The sequence below is a fragment of the Takifugu flavidus genome, chromosome 7, assembly GCF_003711565.1.
Source record: "Takifugu flavidus isolate HTHZ2018 chromosome 7, ASM371156v2, whole genome shotgun sequence".
Lineage (NCBI taxonomy): Eukaryota > Metazoa > Chordata > Actinopteri > Tetraodontiformes > Tetraodontidae > Takifugu > Takifugu flavidus.
The window spans coordinates 28,233-50,644 of record NC_079526.1 but is presented as its reverse complement, the minus strand read 5'-3'; the positions used below and the strand labels follow the sequence as shown (position 1 = coordinate 50,644).

Sequence of the window (22,412 nt, the reverse complement as noted above, 5' to 3'; positions counted from 1 at the left end):
GAATCCCATTCAGTTGCATCAAACAGAGACTCCACTGTGATTCAGTCTTCCTGCTACTGACCACTCGCCTCATTCTGAAACAGAATCTTACACTCACAAAGGCTTGACCAAGAAGGTGGCAGGTTTCCCCAAAGGATATGAAGCACTTGGACCTTTTCCTGTGGTTGTAAATTAAGTTCAACTCACGACTGGTGTGATTTACGGTGTGGTCACAAGAGGCACTGCTGGTGCCCCAATCACGTTTCCCTACCATAGTCGACTCTAGTGGACGTGTATAAGAGCGTAATGTCATCAGTAAATGGTGTCTAATACAGTGAAATTTAGGCCAATGTTCTGTTATATTCTGATATTCTTGTTTTTGCTTGCAGGTGACCCTGCTGCCAATGGGACAGGAACCCTGCAGATCTACCTGATGGACATTAATGACAACGCCCCCCACGTGTTTCCACCTGAAGTAGAGATGTGCGAGAAGCCAGGGCCCAATGCCATCAACATCACAGCAAGCGACCCTGATCTCAGTACCAATGCTGGACCCTTTGCCTTTGATCTGGTTGGACGACCCCTGGACGTGCGTCGTAACTGGACGCTGAGTCACCTCAACGGTCAGTCTGGTGTGTCTGGTAGTGTCATTTAAGCTCACCACAAGGTTGGCGATTGTCCTCTTTAAGGTCTTCTTGTTTAGAATAAGTTGTTTAGCACAAAAGCTCAGTATAGAGTAGCATACTGTTGGGGAGAAAGTGATCCGTTTTCTTCCCGTGCTGTTGCCATCAGAGGAATGAGACGGAAGCTTCAGTTTACTTGCTGCAAGGGCAACCACACGTCTGCAGTGTGGGCTACAAGTGTGGGCCCTGGTGAGGTTTATTCTTATACTAGCACACGAACATGTAAGATTACAGTAAGCGTAAGTGTAAGCGTCATGATAAAGGATAAGCGTCACATGATAAAACAAAGCATGATATATACAAAAGGAACATATAAGAAAATGGGGGATGGAGTGTCACAGGATGTTCAGGTTGTCCCCTGCTATCCCGAGGTGATAGAAGATCAGCTAAAGTAGGTCAGGGTTCTGGTCAGGAGTGATAATAAGTAGTTACAGCATTGTTATATGAACAGTTTGAACCTAACACATACAGATATGTATATGGATATATCTCTATGGGTGCATACAGGCACCAACAATACCATTGTATGTATCTACATTATACCATAATATTATATTTGTAGATTTAGATTTGTTTTGATATCTTGATAATTAGGCCAAGTCTTATTAGTATATAATTCTTCCTACACCATTTCCAGCAGGTTGACTCACCATTTTTTTCTATAACTGTTATTTTCTTCTTCCTAACATGTTCATAATTGATCCGTCCATCTGTCCAAACGTTCAGAATTAAAGCAGGTGATCTTTTTTGGGCTATGGGCGGTATCCCTGGTTCTGGCTGTGATCCAGATAAATCCTCAGAGTTAATGTCAGCTAGTTAAGCACATTCATGCTCATTCTCATGTAAATTCTTCTCCATTTTCATTCTGTAGGTGAATATGCTCAGCTACGCTTACAGATAAGCTCCTTGTCCAGTGGAATCTATGAGGTTCCCATCATGATCACAGACTCAGGTAACCTTCCGATGTCCAACACTTCCCATCTGAGGGTCAAAGTCTGCCAGTGTGATCACCATGGAGATTGCGTGGACATGGAGCGAATCATTGCTGTTGGACTGGGCACTGGAGCCATCATAGCAATCCTTATTGGTATCATCATACTGTTGGGTGAGTTTCTGCACCCCTAGAGATCACATAGGTCCACCCAGTTCGAATGATCCGTTACCATGACGTTCCTCTTCCAGCCTGAGTAAGATTTCAGAGTCTCTTTTTCTCTGAGACGCTCAGTTATAGTTCAGACCAAGTCAGTAGGGAAGTTTGAGTCCCACTAATGATGGCAACTTATTTCACTGGCCTTTTGGATGATGTGACCAACTGCTGAACCACGACCCAACAGACCCATTTGAAAGGGGTGTGTTAGGAGCAGTTGTACCAGGACTCGAAACCAGGCAGCACACAGTGGAGGGTGGTGTCCAAAACACTCTTTTATTGGAGGTAACAGCTAAACGTACGATCCACAAAAGGTGTTGAGACCTCGGAAGAATCCAGAAAACAGTCCACAGGGGAACTCACCATGATAGTCCAATCACAAAAGGCAAAATCACAAAGAGTCGGGGTTTCGCGGAAGGGACAAAACATTCCAACACTGGCAAACGAGTACAGACTATAAATAGGGAACTAGATTACTGATAGCCCGCAGGTGCGTCTGCCTGCGGCTCCAGCTGCGACAGGGGAAAAGCTCCACCACACCCCCTGCAGGAAGAAACCAGTAACCAAGCTAACCAACCAACCACCCAACAGGGTGTGGTTTGTTAGAGTTGAAACAGAGCAACTCAGCAAAACTCTGCGTGAATCAACAAAAGACACAGACACACGGGTAACTGTGCAAGGGAGAATGAGCCGCAGTTCACTCTGGAACACCCTCCGTCGTTCTGCTGCTCCACTGCAAACCTCCTCTGTTTATTCACATCAACTTGTTATCACTTTGTGCTATTTCTTCCACTCCCTAGATGCTCTAAAGGTTTCAGATAAGCAGTCTCACAGTAAATCTGGTATTCTGGACAAGTGTATTAAATCAAGTAAAGTGAAAACACTCTGTTCCTTTTTACCGAAGGGTATCTTTCTCAAATTGCGATGCAAGATGTCTGTGTAGATTCTCAATCATCCAGGTCATCATTATCCAAGGTAGTTTTCTTTGTCAACTGGACTGTGTTTCTTCTCTTTAAAGACGTTTTGCCTTCTATCCAGAAGGCTTCTTCAGTTCAGTTCTTCTGAAATTCAGTTCTTCAGTTCAGTTCTCTGTTCTTTCTTCATCTGCTTAGGTGCTAAACATACAAATGCATTTAAGCGATAATAATAGAATAATTATTCTCACAGGTTGAACCAGTCTTCTCTGTTCCACGAGTTGGAACTGCTTAATACACGTATGTTCACGTCCAAAGGACGTGGACTGGTGAGAAGCACATATGCGGTGCTCTTGGGTTTCTATAGGATAAATCTCTAATGTGCTTTACAATAAACCTCCATCATTGCCAGTAAAGATGACAGGACAGTAACTGATGGATCAGCAGCTCTCACTGTATCGTGACGCTCGCAACTATAGAAATGAGGCTTCCACCATAACACTAGCTCACCTTTGTTCTGCAGTGTTGGTGCTGCTCTTTGTGATGTGGATGAAGAGGAGGGACAAGGAGCGTCAGGCCAAGCAACTGCTTATTGACCCAGAGGACGACGTCCGAGACAACATTCTTAAATATGATGAAGAAGGAGGCGGAGAGGAAGACCAGGTACGCACACTGGAAAAAGTTAGGGAAATGTTTCAAAGAGAGGGAAGCTGTTAACATTCCATCGTTTGCCCTGTCATGAATAGAAACTGGATCATAAAGTCAATTTCTAGTAGAGGAATTAAGCAATCCTTGAAAAAAAATAGAATGACTCTGAAAAGCCCATGATTTTGGAGAATATTTTGGTTCCATGGTGGACAAGTATTGGTTTGGGTAGGAGGCTTGTGCAGTGGGAGGATACATTGTCCAAATCCAGCCCTGCTGTTGTAACTTTTTGAGTTTTGTTGACACAGTTCAAGAGCAGAACCATCCTGAGAAGATATTTGAGTTGCCCCACAGCGGTGAAAGAAGCTGCAAGCACACCTCTATAGGAAAACCCATCTTAACACATCATCCGGTGCAATTTTATGAGAAACAATGACGATAAATAAACCACTTGTTCATCTGCAGTTACAAATTAAAAGAGAGATTTAACATCTTCCTGATCTCTTCCTCCACTGGCGGTAATGGCACCGTAATAAGTGTAACAATAATGTTCTTGTGTCTATTCTGTGTTTTTAGGACTATGACCTAAGCCAGCTGCAGCAGCCTGACACTCTAGAGTCAGAGTGCATGAAGGTGGGGATCAGGCGATTGGATGAGAGGCCCCTGCATCACAAACATCAGTACCCCCTCCGCTCTGCTGCTGCACACCCGGGAGACATCGGAGAATTCATCCATGAGGTACAAACACTGGCTGGGTGGGCAGATACGTCCCAGCCCGCTACGCTCATAATCAGCACTTTACTGCATTTAAGGTGAAAGGTAGATAATAATTCTTCATATTTAGAATAAAAGTCTACAAATATGAAGCTTTAAGGGGACCGGGTCAGCATTACAGCCCACAGAAGCAGCATGAACATCCTGAGTTTATGGTAGGATTGAAATGTCAAAGGGGCATCATCATTTAAGGGAGACAAATTAAGTTTGCTGGACAAACCATCCATGGTGGGTGTAATGCCTGTGTGATCCGGCCAGGTCGTACAAAGGTGATGCGGTTCCTGTATTGGTCTAAGTTGTTCTGGACTGAAGTGTAAGAACACAAAGATGTTCCCTTAAAACCCCAAAGTCTGCAGGGTTACATTCCATCCAAAGTTGAGTTTATGTTCAGACCACGGCTCATTGGTGAGATTGATGTTCACATCCCAGCAGTCAGCACCTTGACAAGACTAGCTGAAAGCCCTCTGAGGTGAGAGGTCAGCTGGTGGGGTCCAGCCTCACCAGCCTGGATTCCCACATTGTAATCTGGTGTCAGGCAAGAGCAGGTCTCAGGAGGTGAGGAATCCTGTCCTGAAGTGAATAAATCCTGTCTGTTTTCAGCAGCAAGTGACCTCAGAAATCCTCCCTTTTCGGACTGAGACAGGCTGTGATGTCTGCCCCCGTTAACACCTCAGTGGCTGAAGCAAGAATCATATTCACATATTCTCTTCTTCTCAATACACACAGAGATACTGTATTTGTGATTTAAATTAAAATGTGTTAAAGTATAGTTGATGTGGGGTGACTTCTAACCACCAGCATAAATAAGAGAGATTGAAAGGAAGCCAAACATTTAGCCTGTGTGGTTGTGAACTAGCTCACCCACCCGATGGGATGGAAGTTCATCCAGTTTATCCCAGAGACGGGCTGCAGTTAAACTGGAAACTACGGGAAACCATCAACGTTTTAACCAGCAGGCAGTCAAAACAAGCAGACAAACCTAAACTGCAGAAAAGAGATTGAGGCCAATAGTCCAGTTATGGTCCAACAGGAAGAGTGAGGCACAAGGAGCAAGGACAGTCTGGCAGAGGAGGGTGGTGGGGGGACACATGAGGGTAATTAGGGCGAGATAGAGAAACAGATTGGATGGAGCAGGACAGATGGAGGGAGGTAGATGACGGGACAGACAAAATGAAAACACAAAGTGAAGGTAGAGGCAGACAGACCCTGATATTCAGGTCATCTGCTGCTTCTTAAAGGGATATTTAGTGTCTCCTTCTTTCCAGAATAAAGGACAGTGGCTCAGCATCTTGGGGTAGGAGGTGGGGGAGGTAGTGGATAGAGTTCAGCATCCTGACAGCCTGGTGGATAAATCTGTGACAGTCTGGCAGATCGGGCCGAAGGCTTTGGAATCTTCTCCATGGAGGCAGGAGGCTGAAGTCAGGGTGTGAGGGGTGGGAGTTATCCTCAACAATGCTTATGGCTCTTCGGGTGAGGCGGGTGTGGAAAATGTTTGTGAGGGGGAGCAGAGGAGCACCAATGATCTTACTGGCTGCATGCGCTATGCGTTGCAGAGTCTTTCAGCAGGAGGCGGTGCAACCTCCATACCACACAGTAATGCAGCCAGTGATGACGCTCTCAATGGTGCCTCTGTAGAAGGGGCACAAGATGGAGTGTGGGACGTGTGCTCTCCTTAGTTTGTGGAGGAAGTATAGGCATGTCTGAGCTTTCCTGGCCAGCTGTGTTGTGTTAATTGTCCAGATGTAGGCTGCCTCATTGTTGTTGGTGATGAGGCCCACCACAGTCGCATCATCCGCAAACTTGATGATGTGATTGGTGTTGTAGCTGATTAAGCAGGCGTGGGTCAGCAGGGTGAAGAGCAGTGGGCTAAGCACACACCCTTGTGGTGCCCCTGTGCTCAGAGTGACTGTCTTGGAGGTGTTGCTGCCAGCCTGTACGCTCTGTGGCCTCTCTGATAAGAATTTCAGTACCCAGTTACACAGATTGGTCTTGATTCCAAGTTGTCCCATTTTGTTAATTAGCTGGTGGGGGATGATGATGTTGAATGCTGAGCTAAAATATCGGAACAGCATTTGCACATAAGAGTCTTTAGAGTCCAGGTGTGTGAGGGCTGGGTTGAGAGCAGCTGAGATGGCATCCTCAGTGGACCTGTTGATCCTGTATGCGAACTGGAACGGATCATGGGAATGGATTTGATGTCCTGTAGAACTAGCCTCTCGAAGCACTTCATTATGGTGGATGTCAGTGCTAGCTGGATGGTTGGCATTTCTTAAGAATTGTGATTATTGTGGTGGCTTTGAAACATTTGGGAACAACTGCTTGGCTCAGGGAGATGTTGAAGATGTCTGTTATTCCGTGAGCTCTTCAGCACAGTCCTTCAAGACCCGGCCAGATATGTTGTCCAGTCCAGCCGCCTTCTGTGGGTTAATCCTAGAGAGTGCCCTCTTCACACTGATTGGAAAGAGACACACAGTCTGCTCGTTTGTAAGAGGTGTTGTCTTCTGTGCTAGTGTGTTGTTCAGTGTCTCAAAGCGTCCAAAGAATTCATTGAGGCTGTTTAGCAATGAGATGTCACTCTTACATGTTTGTGGAGGGGGTTTGTAGTCAGTGAGGATCTGAATACCCCTCCACAGGCTCTTTGCATCTCTGGTGTTGTTGAAGTGTCCTGATATTTTCTTGCTATATTGTTGTTTTGCTTCCCTGATTCCACAGTACAGGTTGGCTCTGGCTGTTGCTTGCCCTACAGTGTCTCCGGGCTCTATAAGGCTGAGTCCTGAGCCCTCAGGAGCCTGTGGACCTCTCCTGTCAACCATGGTTTCTGGTTAGCATGGATGTTGATGGTTTGACTTCCTCGGTGTATTCCTCAATGTCTGTACGGTTGTTAGTGACAGTCTGTTTGAAGATGTCCTAGTCTGTTGTACTGAAGCAGTCTTGAAGAGCAGAACAGGCCCCCTTTGACCACACCCGTACCTACTTCTGAGTTGGTCTGATGACTCTCACCCTTGGTCTGTATGATGGCACTGTGGTCAGAGAGACCCAGGTGGGGGAGGGGGGAGGCCTTGCATGCTCCTTTATTGTTAGTGTAAACCAGATCCAGTGTAGTATTTCCACTAGTAGGAAAGTCCACATGCTGATGCAGCTGAGGCAGAAAAACCTTTAAATCTGCTTGGTTGAAGTACACCGCAGTGATAAGAAACCCATCTGGATGCACTGTTGGTCACTGATGGCTTGATAGAGTATGCCGAGTGCCTCGCTCCTATCGCTGGTGTCCTGTGTGCAGGATGTGGGAGTTGCAGTGGAGCAAAACTTAAAGCTTATCCTAAATTTGTGCCGTCAGCAGCTCCTTCTGTATGATGGTCATCCTGATGTCAGAGTCACCTGTCTCCCTCCTCAGAAAGAGGTGCATCTTTTCAGGAGCCCATCTTCATGGTTGGAGCCTCTTGGTTCTTCAGCATTAGTATTGAAAGCAGTATCAGTCCTGTGCAGAACACTTGATAAACTACATTCAGGTCTTCCACTGGGTAATGCCAGTACCCTGTATCAGGATTTGGTATCTTTAATATTGTTTTGTGAAGATTAAGTAAAGTGCCTCTAAAAACTCAGAATTTCAAAAACTGTATTCAAAAACTGCCCTGCTTCTGCTGCAAATGAGATGAAGAGGTTTAAAACAGTTTGTCTCAAACACACAAATTATGCAACCAAAAAACTCAAGATTGTAATAGTGCTATGCTAATATTAGCACAGTCGGGAACAATAATCAGGCCCCATCAAAAGTGATTCAACTGCAGGAAAAACAACCAAAATTGACCAAAATATGTATTCAGAGAAACATTAGGACACCTGCCCATAGCTGGAGTTGCTTATTAAGCTAACTGTAACAGGTCTTGAAACCTCTGCAGGCATCCGACGTCCGTCTGTTGAAAGTTTCTCACTCAACACTGACTTATTTAGTTGGGAGATGTTTCAGGGCTTCCTGGAAGTTCAGGCTGTATTACGTCGCGCTGGTGCGCCAGGAGCTTGGACCATCGGGTTCTTGGTGGTTTGTTTCCTGTCCTGGTTCGTGTCCTGTTGTTATTCCAGAAGTGTTTGTCTGTGATCTCTGGAGAAGGTCAGTCTTCAGCCTTCCTCATCTTCTTTCCTCTTGACATCTCTCATGAGAGTTGTAGCATTGCCCTGATTGTAGAGTCACAACTATTGAATGATTTTATTCATTTCAAGTAGGAGTAAATGTCTGGGGTTGATTCCTTTTATTCCTTTACAGGCAGCTTGAAAGTCTTATGGTTTAGTTTTAATTGCTTATTCACATTGCAGAAACACTCAACTGACTAAAATTTGAGTGTTATCTGTCATAGCTGCACTAATCATTGTGTTTATTATATATCTGCAAGGCCTATAAAAGTAGTCCCTCCCAGGACAGGATGTGACCATGTTGGGAGATTACTCTCTTGGCTTTATGGATCACCTGCATCTCCTGCAAAAACTCACATATCTCTACTGGACACCAGATATCTGAGAGCAGATTTTTACAGCCCTGCAAAGGCTGTTTTTGTCTTTTACAACAGACCAGTGGATAAAGGAGAAAATCTCTTAATAAAAGACATTCTGCTGCAGATTGCAGAAAAGAGTTTGACCTTCCTTCATTTTCATGAAAAATTCAGGGTTTCTGTCAAACGTTACCTGGGAATTGAGCGCGGCTCCTCATGGCTGTGAGTCAAGGCTGCTTTAGGATCTGCAGGGTTCTCCCTGAATTGACAAGCTCCTTTGATTTTCTCATATTATATCAAGAAGGTTGTCATCAAATCTGGGAGTACGCCACCATGGCCCCTCTCTGACCCTTGGAGCAGAGTCAGAAGTGCCCAATCTGTCGTCTGCAGGGTAGAACACAAGCCTGTGGGGAGCCTGAGTTTGAGACCTGAACATCTGAGGAGACTCTATTAACTAAAACCTGATGGTTCCTGACAGTTCCAAAGTTTAACAGCAGCAATCAAAACAGATCAGGTGAGTTAAAATGAGCGGAGAACCTCTGGACCAGAATATGCATCTCATTAAATACTAAAAAGAAATTGGCAAATAAAAATCGGATTCTAAGTATTTGTAAATTTAGGCAAGTCTGAGGAGTTTATGATCCTTCAGCTTCGTTCCAGCTTGATATGGAAAATCTCATCTTCCTGACAGTCTCAAAGATTTTTTTAAGTGGTGTGAAAAAACAGGCCAAAACACAGTCAGATTCTTTTGTGGGAATTGGAATTTGGTTGAATTTGGTTGGCATAGCAGCTCAGACAGCATCGGGGTCAGCAGCCTTCTCTTTTCTGGCTAACTTCAGACCGGCAGCTCTGCACTGAACTGGGTCTCTATGACAGAGTGGACCAGGGAAAGACTGTTGTGAGGGAAAGACATAGACAGGATATGGTTTTCAGAAACAGGCCTGAGGGCCCCCCAGGCTGGGAGTAACTCTATGCAAAGTGCAGTGATTAAACTCATCGAGGCTAATTGTTAGCTTGCCAGGACAAATGGAGTCTGGCTGTGGCTGCGTGGCTCCTGGTGAATGTAAATGACCAGAAAAAGGGTTGAAACTCACAGGCAAGAGTTGAGTATCAAGAGTCAATAACCCTGCCTGGACCACATCAGTAGCTCTGACTGACAAACAGACATACTCGCTGTCCTCGGTTCTTCCCTCTAACCTCTAGGGGCTGGTCGGTTCGAAGTGGGCTGCCCACTTATAACGAGGTTCTCCTATCTGTCTGCCTCACTGAGCCACGGCCCAGTCGATACTAGCCGATAAGTTTCCCAAACCTAACTTTTGCCTTCCAGCTCATCCACCTTGTTCCTGATGGACAGCAGATTTGAAAGCAGGACCTGGCAGCAGGGGGCCGGCGGCAGTTGGCCAAGTTGACAGGTTTCACTTTCTGATTTATGTCTTTTCTTCTCCTTCAGGTGGTCCATTGAAAGGGGACTTTGCTAGGGTGTTTGGGTGTACTTTGTACCATGTACTGGCACCGTCCGGTGAAGGTCTGAAAAGCTTTGTGGGTCCGGCACAATATCCAACTGCCTCATGATAGATAGACAACAGTAATAGCTTTGAATGAGCTCCTAGTCTCAGACATAAAGGACGTCCGACACAATAAAAACACACCACAGCAGATGAACAAAGGTCTAAAGTCAACTGTGTCTGGAGCTCCAGTCTCTGGTTTGTCAGTCTTCCTACCACAACATGAATACAAAGAAAAGTCCAAAAGTTCAGAGAGAAGATCCTTGAAAAGTCTCAGTCAGGAGAAGCTCACCAGATGTAACATGGAGTCCAGGTTCTTGGTCAAAGCTCTTGTGGTGTGTTACTGGCCTGCAGAGGTCATTATCTATGAAAATTGGTCCAAGGGAGGAGCAGTGAAAGGGTTAGGGTTCCAGGTGCTCCAGATGGTCAGGAAGGTGGACAGGAAGGTGTCAGAACACTTCTGATCCCAGGTCAGCCTTTCAGGAAGAACAGTGAAGAACTGAAGAGTCCAGATGTTCCAGTCTGATGGAGACCAAACGGCTTCTGCCAAATACTGACCTGCAGAGGGCGAACATTCACACAAACACTTATCTTTCTTTACAGATTATTAGCTAAACGACATTAGTTTGTATAAATATGTTTAATTTTGATATAAAATAAGCTTTTTTGCAAATTCTATTGATGTATAAAAACAGCAAAAGGTGTGTGGGGTGCATGTTTTTTTTCGGACCATGGAAATGTAGTGAATATCAATATGTGCACGTGCATATCTTCCCAGAAACCCTTGAATGGTTGTACTTCCATCCATCCCAAGCATTCAGTCTCAGCCTCCATCTGATTGCTGCTGTCTGACTGCAGAAATCCATCTGGCTATTGTTGCAACTTTAAAACAAAGATTAAGTTCATCCTCAAAGGAAAGCTGTCCTGCATTCCATTCTGTCTGTGGAAGAAGGCAGGAGATGTTCCAAGCCCTCCTCCTGTTCTCTCCTCCACCTGCCAATGTTGTGTTGGTGGGTTCTGCCTTCAGCCTCATCTTCATCTCTGTCCTCATCTCCCAGAAGAAACATGTATGTGAAGAACGGTCTTTCAACAGTGTGGTCAATGATCTGTTTGCTCAGCCTTCAGACACAATTCCAGCGTGTGTGAGATGGGCACGAGCAATGATAAATATGATCTAGCCAGGCTGCAGCCATATGCCAAGTGGAGCTCTGAATAATGAGCAGGAGATGTCAGACATGGCAGCCTGACAGAGACAGCTTAATCTGGCAGACAGTGCCAGGCGGATGTCTCTTGCCCTGCCTCTCTCTCACTCTAAAGCGTTAATTCTCTCCTCTTAATTAATATTACAGTGACAGCAGTGTCTTAAGTCAGCAGCAGCCCACAGAGCCCATCAGCTAGATGTTCTCTGGTCTGGTCTGGTCTGTGTGACTCTGTTGGCCGGATATTACATTTGGATGGACTTTCAAAAACATCTTTTTCTTTTATAAGCACACATTGTGTTGGGGGAGGATTTCAGGCATTGCTTGATAATCTGCTGAATCTCCCCTTGGAGTTAGAGGCAGCATCTGTCCAGTCTGACCCAAATCCTTGTCTCTTGTATGTAACTCCGTAATCCCTCCGCCTCCTCCTCCTCCTGGGTTGGTGTCCCAGCACTCCCTGCTGGAGGGGTTAATGCAGCTCCAGTTTGGGACTGTATGACATTTCAAGTTGCAGTTCCTTCTGAAAGCAGGAGGGTCATCACTGATAAGCTCCTGAGTTTGCTCAGCTTTGCTTAAGTATCAAAAGCAGTGCACAGGTTCTGAGGTGTACACTTTCAGGCTGACTATTCTTACTGTAAATATTATGGGATTACTGTAATCCTCCTCCAGATATGGCCAGTTGATGGTTACTCTTTCAACCACAAACTCCAGTTCTGCCAGTCTCTGTGCTGTTCTGGTTTAAAGCAGCCGAGATGGTTCTCTCAACGTTCCAGACATGTTTGCGTAAAGTTTGAAACGAAACATAGTACGGATGAACAGAACTGCATAAAAAGTGAGTCATAGGACGCTTGTGAAATACAAGCAGCTCATCTAGTGAAGCAGCTGTGGATGCGAAGGAAAAGCTCACTGTGCAACTTGTTGTTCTTCAGATATCCCAGTGGTACCAACATCTCATAAAGAATTAGCCTGATATTCTCTATTTGATGATAACAAGAGATCTAGAACTTTCCCAACTTGTCTTTGGGCAGTAAAAGGTAGTTTGTCATTGGAGACGTTTGTGTCCCGGAGTAGTTGCACCTCCCATCTACCTATTCAGCAAAGAGGAAGACGCAAAGTAAATTTACAGCTGTGAAAGTTCTGATTGAGTGACCAAATCATGGGCCAAATTGACCCTAGTACATTGAGTCCAAATCTAAGCCTGATGCCTGTTAATTAGTTGAGTCCGTTTTAAAGGGACTACGTAGTTGTGATGGTGAGACAACAGCTCGTCCATCTCCACCTCTTGTGGTGTGTTCCTGATCTGCAGAGGTTATAATCTATCAAAAGTGGTCCCAGGAAGGAGCAGTGGAAGGGTTAGGGTTCCAGGTGCTCCAGGTGGTCTGACCCAACAAAGAGGAAGGTGTCAGAACACTCATCCCAAAGCAACTAGTTGTGTACAGGGCTGCATAGGTGCCCGTGCTGACCCCTGTCCACAGTGTCAACAATGGCATGTGAGCATCAGTGGAACATAAGGGGGACCAACACAATAGTAGGCAGGCAGTTCAAGATTATATTGGGTCTGTGTATAATGAGCTAAAAATCGCTCACCCTCCTATTTCTTTTATTTGTTCATGTCTCTGTTTTTGTGTTTGTCATTTCAGGGCCTGAAGGCAGCTGATAATGACCCTACAGCTCCCCCCTATGACTCCCTGCTGGTGTTCGATTATGAAGGCAGCGGCTCTACTGCCGGATCCCTCAGCACCCTGCACTCCTCCTCAAGCTGTGAAGACCAGGAGTACGACTACCTCGGTGACTGGGGCCCACGCTTTCGCAAGCTGGCTGACCTCTTTGGCGGAGGAGATGATTAGAACCTGAGCATCAGCTACCCACCTGCACTCCACCTGTGTCCCAGGCCTCCTGCTGTGTGTGGGGTCATTCACCAGGTTGATGTGGGTGATGGATGAAAGGTTTGTTAAAAAAAAAAAAAAAAGACTTGCTGCCCCTCGATGACTGTTGAAGCCACTAGAGACCAATGGGCCTAATGAAGTCTATCACCAATTAGAATTCGGGCTAGCCTTGTGTCCATGGACATGGCCAGTCCGAGAGTGCTCTGGCTGTGAGGAAGTGTGATGGTGGAGAGCTGCAGCAGCTGTGCTTCAGACACTTATTTACAGTTGAATCTCACAGTACAGCAGCGCTGGGCTCAAACGTGCCTTTTTGTACATTGTTTTGATCGTGTTTATTCTTGATTATGTGGATTGCTTTGAAGCTTCCATGTGCATGCGTGTGTGTGGATGTGTCTGACATCATTGCCTTTCTACGTGTGGGAGTGTTTATATATCGTGTCCACTGAGACACACTGGACAGACACAGAGGCCACTACCATCCTGTCAGCAGAGATGTGGCTTTGCTCCACAACGTTGGGCTGCTGAAGAGGGAAAAGCAGCATTTGTGTTTTCTTCTAATGTTTCTCTCATTCGAAGAGCTTCTAAAACACATTAGTCCTCACAGCCTCATAGGATAAACTGAAAAACCAGTTAGCCGTAGCATGCAGAGCACAATGATGCACAAGGTCTCCGCAGATCCCCACAATCATCCAGAAAGCAAGAAGCTCAGAATGACTGATGTTTAAATTTGACTCGACGGAATGTGAACCGAGCTTAAGTCAACGAGGAAGGCTGAAGGCTGAGCGTGAGAATGCTAGGAAGAACAACTAATGTACATCACATGAAGACGGTTTGTAGTTCATGGTGAAACCCTCAAGTAACCAGTAAAGAAATGGGTACCAGTCTGTTTACTGTCAACAGGTTGATTCTAAATCTAAATTCTAGACTTTTGAACGAGCACATCCTCATTTAATATTACAAAGGTGTGTTCTGTTTTTTGTTTCTTTAAATGGGTAACATTTTTTTAAGGGTCAGGCCTGTTGCTCAATCCTGGAGCTGTACCGGAGAACTTCACCAGGAAGATAAAAGCAGTGAAGTCACATGTACAGTTAGAAATTAGGTAGATTCCTTCTTTCTTTTACTTTTTCCTACAACATGACTCTTGCAGCTTTTGCCAACAGTTTTGCAGTAGAAGGGCTGTGGTGGTTTTTTGGACTTTATTTTCTTTTAGATTCTTTTGTCTGTTGACAATTTGCTTCAGTGTTCTCTGGTTCTCTCTAACTGACTAGTCACTGTAAACTAAAAAAATGTACAGAATATTTTTTTGCCATTGTTTTTTTTGGCTGTGTTCTTTGATAATGACTAATGCTAATATCCTAAAATCCTTATGTGTAATTTGAATTACAAAATTAAAATGATTTTGCATGTTTTTATCTTTTCAGCATTTTTGCAGACATGATCCCACCAGTTTCACATCATAGAAATTACCCATGAACACAATCATTGATTTATTCCAACATTTCAAAGGCGAAACAGCACCGTAGGAAGCACAAAACACTGTACAGCTACAGACATTTGCATTTCTTTGCAGGTAATCATTGAAAGTCCAGACGTGACACTTACAGAGAATGTTACCGTATAGTATATGTGTACATATGTTGTATATGTGTATAATAAATATGAGGCAAGTCTTCATGGTTTGAAACATTTCATTAGTAATGGTTCAGGACAACTGGTTAATCTCGCAGCAGTCATGAGATCCACAGTACCATATTTTCATGACCGTATTAAAAGGCGCAGTCTCAAGTACGGGTGCTATTTCTGTATTTAACACAGAAAGGTACCGGGTGGTACCGACTCACTGGATTATAGGGCGCGGGCATGGTAAAACAAAACGGTACGCTAGCTTAAAATATGCATGCTAGCGTGTATTTAGCAACGTACTCACGTTATTTTTTGATCAATCCTCATCCAGCAATGTCCTCATCTTCTGTATCCGAAATGAACGAATGAATCCAAAATGGCTTTTGCGAAAGCCGAAAAGCATTTACAGATTTTGGAACTTGGTGCACACATAAGGCACACCGCATTATAACACACTAATAATTTTTTCTTTGAAAATATTTTACTGTAACTATCCACTATGTTCCAAAGCTAACATGGATTCCTCCTTTAGTAACATTTATTTTAAATTTATGAATATAACTAATAATTTTCACTAACACAAACACATTTTAGATGGTAACCGGGTGGTACCGGTCTATAACGTCCTTTCTCAGTGTTCTGTAATCTTCATATTATGTTGATAGCAGAATGTCGCCTCCAGAAGGTGGGGAGGGGTATGTGGAGGGGTATAAAACTGATACGTGAGACTATTCAAATCCATGGGTCATCTCCCATTACCCATAATACTACAGCAAAGCAATGGTAACTCAGTGTATTGGGGGACTGGGCTTCTCGGAGGGGTTCTGGTTTCAAGCCCCAGTGTTGACAAACAATGGAAGGTGTGTTCTTGAGCAATGTACCAGACCCACAAATGCTCACATAGGTGACATCAGGTGTACCGTCACCCATATGGAGCACCCTCCCTGCGACCTCAAAAGGGTCAAGAAATCGAAACAAAACTACAGCCATTGCATATCCAAAGAATTAACATAAAAAAAACTTGCTTAGAAATTAGTCTTATAGCCTTTTAACAGGCCCACGTCCACAGGCTGGTGAGACACAGGTCTGAAAACACCAGAAGAACTCAAGGCCTGAAATCCTCATGATACATTTGTATTGTTGTACGTATTGTTTCCTTAACGCTGTGTAACAAATCTGAAGTGCTATGTGACCCTTCCCTGAACCTTAGTACAAGCTGAATCTCACTGAATGAACAGGAATGTATCATATGCAAAAGCAGGAAAGGAGTCCAAGGTAGCACCTGATGATAGGCTGACCCAACAACTTCTTCTCTACACATTATGAACATAACTGGTGACAAATCCTGGCGCGGTCTTACAGTGAAGACTGAAACATTTAAGGCCTTTCCACTTTGAAAAACAAAAAGTAAAACATTCCACTGACAGGTAATCAGAGCCTTTGCGAGGACACTAGAACTTGGGGGCTTCCTTTTCTTTTGATGAACTCAGTGGTCACGTTGGTTCAGCCCCAGCTGCATAGTCAAAACATTCCTGCAAGATAAATATATGTGCTTATTCGCCATCTGTTACCATGGCAACCTGACGCAAAAACATTACCTGTCAAAACATTTAGAACCTAGATAAGGACACACACTCTAGCGACCATAGTTAAGTGCATTCCGGGGGCCAGAGCCACCTAAAGCTACTGGCGAGAAGTAAACGTAAATTCAGTAAAGTTATTGTACTGCCCTCACGACGCGTTCTCTCTCTCTCTCGGGCGAGGCTAGGCAGTCAGCTAACAGTATGAAGTTCGAAAGAACCACAACAAGGCTCAACTGTGTTGTTTCTTTTCTCCATTGAGTTATATTTTGTAAAACTGAAACAATACAGAAAATAGAACAGCATAAAAAACACTCACGTACACCAAACGCACTAAGACGATCTATATATAACTCACGACATGGCTCCACATGCTAATATGTTAGCTAGCATCACTCGCTAATTACCACGGACTAACAACGCAAAGAATAACTAAACTAACGCTACAGAATCTACACTACAGCTACAACTTCTGTACAGAACATACGCGACATCAACACACTTACAGACAAATGATCTCCAAGGCTGGAACGCTTTTTAACTCAGCAGCTGGAACTACGATGCTTCGCTACCGTTGTGCGTCATCAAAACCGCGGTGTTTTGGGCGAGTGCCGTCAAAGCGCCTGAAGCTGCAATGCTAACTTTACCCAGTAGATGGCAAACTACGCTCATATTTACACAGGTGCGCTGCTCTGCTAACGTACTTTAAACTATTTTTTTTTAAAAATATATTGGACATCTTTATGTTTTTAACAGACTTGACTATCAAATTTTAACATATCCAATTTCCGGAGCGGAAGTTGCCGAGGTAGTGAAACAGCTGCCCGGCGGCGGAGCTCCGGGAGCGGATGAGATCCGCCCGGGGTATCTTAAGGCTCTGGATATTGTAGGGCTGTCCTGATTGACACGCCTCTGCAACATTGCGTGGACATCGGGGGCAGTGCCCTTGGACTGGCGGACCGGGGTGGTGGTCCCTATTTTTAAGAGGGGGGACCAGAGGGTGTGTTCCAACTATAGGGGTATCACACTCCTCAGCCTCCCTGGGAAAGTCTATGCCAGGGTGCTGGAAAAGAGGATTAGACTGATAGTTGAACCTCTGATCGCGGAGGAACAATGCGGGTTTCGCCCCGGTCGTGGAACCACGGATCACCTCTTTACCCTTGCTGGGGTGCTTGAGGGGAGTTGGGAGTTTGCCCAACCAGTCCACATGTGTTTTGTGGACTTGGAAAAGGCTTATGACCGGGTCCCCAGGAGCACCCTGTGGGGGGTGCTCCGGGAGTATGGGGTGTAAGGTCCCTTGATAAGGGCCGTCCAGTCCCTGTACCAAAGGAGCAGGAGTTTGGTCCAGATAGCCGGTTGTAAGTCGGACTCGTTCCCAGTGAGGGTTGGACTCCACCAGGGCTGCCCTTTGTCACCGGTTCTGTTCATAATTTTTATGGACAGAATTTCTAGGCGCAGCCGGGGAGTGGAGGGTGTCAAGTTCGGTGGGCGGAAGATCTCGTTGCCGCACAGGTGCCATATGGAAGTAATGCCTTAATTGGTGGGCGGGGAGAAAAGGTTTATATAAGGCACTGCCTCCAGCTGGCTTTAGTTGTTTTCCCCCTTCGACGAAGGTGTGGCATGGTTGCAGCTTATCTGGGCTGTTCGACCAACTGAACCTGTCCCAGAATGAGCATGCTGTCTAGCAGCGCCAAGGTAAAAGTACGGCATGCTAATGCATATTTCCTCTGGTCACGACGTAAAGTGCAACAGTGCTTGAACGTGTGCTTGCTACTTGTTGCAGAAGGTTGGTGCTTCCTCCCACCATCCTTCCGTCTAGAGCACTTTGCCGTAAGGGCGCGCGCACGAGTTTGCACTGGGCAGGTAAGGCGCAGCAATGCGCGTCACTGACTCCCCCACTCACTTAGTTGATAAATGGTAATGGGGCTGTTCTTGCTGCAGTTGGCTGCCGGCTGGTGTCAGTGGGTCGCGTTGCCCCAGCGGGAATCCCTCATGGAGTGGTGGCGCCACCAAATACAGTCGGCACAGATTACCTCGCTTACTGGACTCACTGCTGCTTTGGCTCAGTCCTTTAGTTCGGGACTCTCTCCTGTTCGCTCTCGCTCTCTCTCTCGCTCTCTCTCTCATGCTCTCTCCCCTCGCTCCCCTTCGCTCGGAGAAACGGTGCTGAGACGTAGTGGTGCCGCTGAGGCGACCACGGAGCTGTTGCCTTCATTTTATACTCTTAACAGTGTGTAAATTGTATCATCAACTTATATTTACTCTTTTTAGGTTTTGTTTCTTTTCGTTTCTTGGTTAACATTGTGTTCTTTTAGACGATCTGGTCACAATTTATTTGCCTGTCTGTGTGAGGTGTGTGTGTGTGTGCTCGTTGCGTCTAATTGTTTACCACTGAAAATGTAATTGTTCCTTTTCTTTGTGGACAGGTGCTGCGGGCCACGGCGGGGACCCAACCCCTGGTGGAGGGCATTTTCATCACACCCCTCGTGTGTGGTTTTGCTTGCAGTAGCACGGGTGTTTTTAGTTTGTTTATCTCCCCTAATTGAGTTTTACCTGCCGGTGGGGCCCCAGCCCTGTCCATGTTGGGATTTCTGGTTTGTCTGTCTTTGGCCTGCAGGGTGTGGTGTTGAGCACAATTGGGTGCAGCTGGCACTGCAGGTGGGCGCACCTGTAGGCAATTTACATCTTGCTGCCTATTTAAGCAGGTTGTGCCTGCCTGTCAGTGCCGGGGTGTCTGTTCGTGTAGGGAGTGTGTTTGTTGGTCTAGTGTGGGAGCTTGGTTGGGTTCCTTGGTGTTGGCTCCTGTTCCTGTGTTCCTGTTGCCCTGGAGGGCCGCTCCTATTCCCGTGCTCCCGGTTTTCCTGGAGGGCCGTTCCTGTTCTGTGTCTCCTGGAGGACCGCTCCTGCTCCCCTTGCAGTCTAGGAGGACTGCCTCTGCCCTCAGTGTCTCGGGGCACGTTCGTGTTGCGCCGGACTCCCGAGTCCTCGCCGGTCCAGGAGGACTGCAGCGTGTTGAGGACTCACCGGTGTTCCGAGTTCCCGGCAGTCCAGGGGGACTGCGTCTGGTTTGGGGACTCGCCGATGGACCTTGGAGGGGCAGACGCTGCCTCCTAATCGCCGGCAGTCCAGGAGGACTGCTTTGTCGCCAGTGTCTCGAGGCACGTTCGGGAGGCGAGCGTGTTGCGCCGGACTCCCGAGTCCTCGCCGGTCCAGGAGGACTGCAGCGTGTTGAGGACTCACCGGTGTTCCGAGTTCCGGCAGTCCAGGGGGACTGCGTCTGGTTTGGGGACTCGCCGATGGACCTGGGACGGGCGGACGCTGCCTCCCGATCCCCATGCGGTCCAGGAGGACTGTTTCTGTTAATGTGTGCTCCCCTTCCCTGTAAATAAAGCCTTTGACCTCCCCACCACTGTGTCCTGGCCTGCATTCGGGTCCGCTACCACCATGTATCGTAACAGTCCACCCCTTTTGTTAATTTAACTTTTGTACAGCCGAGTTATTTTTTGTTGAGTATTGGATTTAATAAAATTGTAGCACATAACCCTCAATCCCGTCTCTGCCTCTGGAATAGAAACTTAATACGCAAACGACACCCGGCTTCGTCAGTCGGAGGTCACCAAAATTAACATTAGGCGGTGTGCAATTATGCTAAAACAATGTCGGACTCCGTAGCATTATCTGGTCCCCTCCCCAATCTGGCCAGCGTTGAAATGTTTAGTCGCATGTCGTCACTTCGTCGCTGGCTGTTACGGTGGTGCCCCGAAAACTAGGTGTCCTTTGCAGACAATTGGAACAGTTTTTGGGGAAAACCTGGTCTGATTAGGAGAGATGGTGTCCATCCCACCCGGGATGGTGGCTCTCTCATTTCTAATAACTTGGCCAATTTTATTAGACCCAAAGTGACCTGACAAACCAGGGTCCAGACCAGGATGCTGAGTTGTAGTCTCTTACACACCCCTCTGCTGTTTCCATAGAACCCTCATCCACCAACAATAACATATTTAACACTAGAGAGGTAGTCTGTTCCACGGTTAAAAGTTCACCGAGCAAGGGAGCGGTCAATCACCATAATCTTATTAATATTAATACCAAAGCACAATTAGGAGAAACTAACATCACAATTAAATGTGGACTATTAAATATTAGATCTCTTTTGTGCAAATCCCTGTTAGTGCATGACCTGATAGCGGATCATCACATTGATTTATTCTGTCTTACTGAGACCTGGCTTCAGGAGGAGGAGTATGTTAGCTTAAACGAATCTACTCCTCCTACTCATCTTAATTATCATATTCCTCGTGGTACTGGGTGAGGAGGGGGTGTCGCGGAATTTAGCCATTTCAAGAAGTAAACAATTAATCTAAGTTACTGCGTAGGAGATGGTTTATTCAGTCAGTCGGTCAGGATACATGCACGGAAGCATGCAGAGAGATCTCTGCCTATGCGTACACAGTTCTGATCTTATATAGCCGAAGGCCCGCCTCAGAGGCACGGACACAGGACGTCCACAGCAGGTGCGCGTTGCATGCACCGCATGTGTTCGGTGCCTGCACAGCATGTGTTCTGGCTAGCGCAAGAAGTTGAATGACTGAGAATGTCCCCCTCCTCAGTCGTTTGACGCAGGTCTCCGTTAAACCTCAGGGCGCCTTTGTTTCCTGTAAATGCATGAGGTGCCACACGGGCTCATGTGCTCTCCCAGTCTCCACCACACCCTTCTTAATTTCCATTTCTCTTCCTTTCTTTTGCACTCAAATTCCATTTCAATTCCCCCCTTTTGATCCTACTTGGATCAACCTAATTTTCACAGTATACTTGATATACATCAGAGGCACTCCTCCTTACATCCAGAACGTCATCCTTCATCCGTTTAAGACGTCCCTTCATTAAAGGATTAGTGTGAGAACTAAAGCATCAACTTAGTCCATCTTTATAACCCTCTTCCAGTTCACATTCGGATGAATTGTAAGGTCCGGTTTCTCGTGTGGTACTAGGGAGAAGATGGGTAGTACTGCTGCGATTGATATCACACCCTGGACACACAGGAATTTCCTCAGGATCAGGTTGGTCCGTCGCCTGGGATGCGAAGGCTTTCCTTGGAGGCTCATCTTGTTCTTTCGTTGGTGGCTTGGCACGCCACTTGGAGTAGCAGGGACGCTAGTTTCACTGACCGTCTCCTTCGGTTCTGGCACCTTCTTGCAGTGGGACACGTGGATTCACGTTGCTCGCTCAGCCACTTTCACCGTGGTCTGAGTCACCAGCAGGACTTGGAATGGACCTTGCCACCCTTTTCTGGTTCCACCTGGTTGTACAGTGGGACCTCTACTATGAAGCGTCTCAACGGGAAAATATTTCCTCTTGTTACGAAAGAAATTTCAGGATATGAAGGTCAAAAATATGCTACCGTTGCTACTCGCAGCTCGGGGAGTTTAGTGAGCACAAACTTGCTTATACCTGCTCTGCCATTGGCTATCGCCTAGCATTTTCCTGTCATCTCATTGGCTAGGTGGGACGTCAATATGTACAAGTTTGTGTGTATCCCAGCTTTGCCTTCGTTTCACTTTTATTTATTGTGGGTGTTTGTATGTTTGTCCATTAGATGGTGGTGTTACCACAGGTGTTAACTTCATTGCTAGTAATGACGGCTAATGTAATATTAGCCTGTAATAAAGTTCATTTTGTTCCTGAAGAAGCCTTGCACTGAATTCCTACATTCATTGTGCGGTAATCTAATTGTAACATGTATTTGTTACATGTTTTGATGCATTTTTATGATTTATAAAAAAAATTATGTCCGAATTTTTGGGGGCTTGGAATGGATTAGGGCATTTACATGGAAAACGTGTCTCTATTTACGTAATTTTCAGGTTATGAGACAACTTCTGGAAAGAATTAAATTCGTAAGCAGAGGTCCCACTGTAGTTCCTTGGTTGTAACTGATGGAGCTGTTGGTCCGCTGGGGACGGCAGTGCTGCTTTCACTAGTGCCCGGATTTC

General features: G+C 45.9%; 1 protein-coding gene across 1 annotated transcript in view; it reads left to right on the top strand.

Annotated features, from left to right (window-relative positions):
• Positions 1 to 14,888, top strand: part of LOC130528248 (cadherin-2-like) — a 44,696-nt gene extending 29,808 nt beyond the window's left edge. The window contains exons 12-16 of the mRNA XM_057037392.1: positions 369 to 602; positions 1,534 to 1,767; positions 3,247 to 3,386; positions 3,945 to 4,106; positions 12,971 to 14,888. Coding sequence (XP_056893372.1) covers positions 369 to 602; positions 1,534 to 1,767; positions 3,247 to 3,386; positions 3,945 to 4,106; positions 12,971 to 13,177 — 977 coding nt within the window. The 3' untranslated portion in view covers positions 13,178 to 14,888. The remainder of the gene's footprint in view (positions 1 to 368; positions 603 to 1,533; positions 1,768 to 3,246; positions 3,387 to 3,944; positions 4,107 to 12,970) is intronic.
• The last annotated feature ends 7,524 nt before the right edge of the window (positions 14,889 to 22,412 follow it).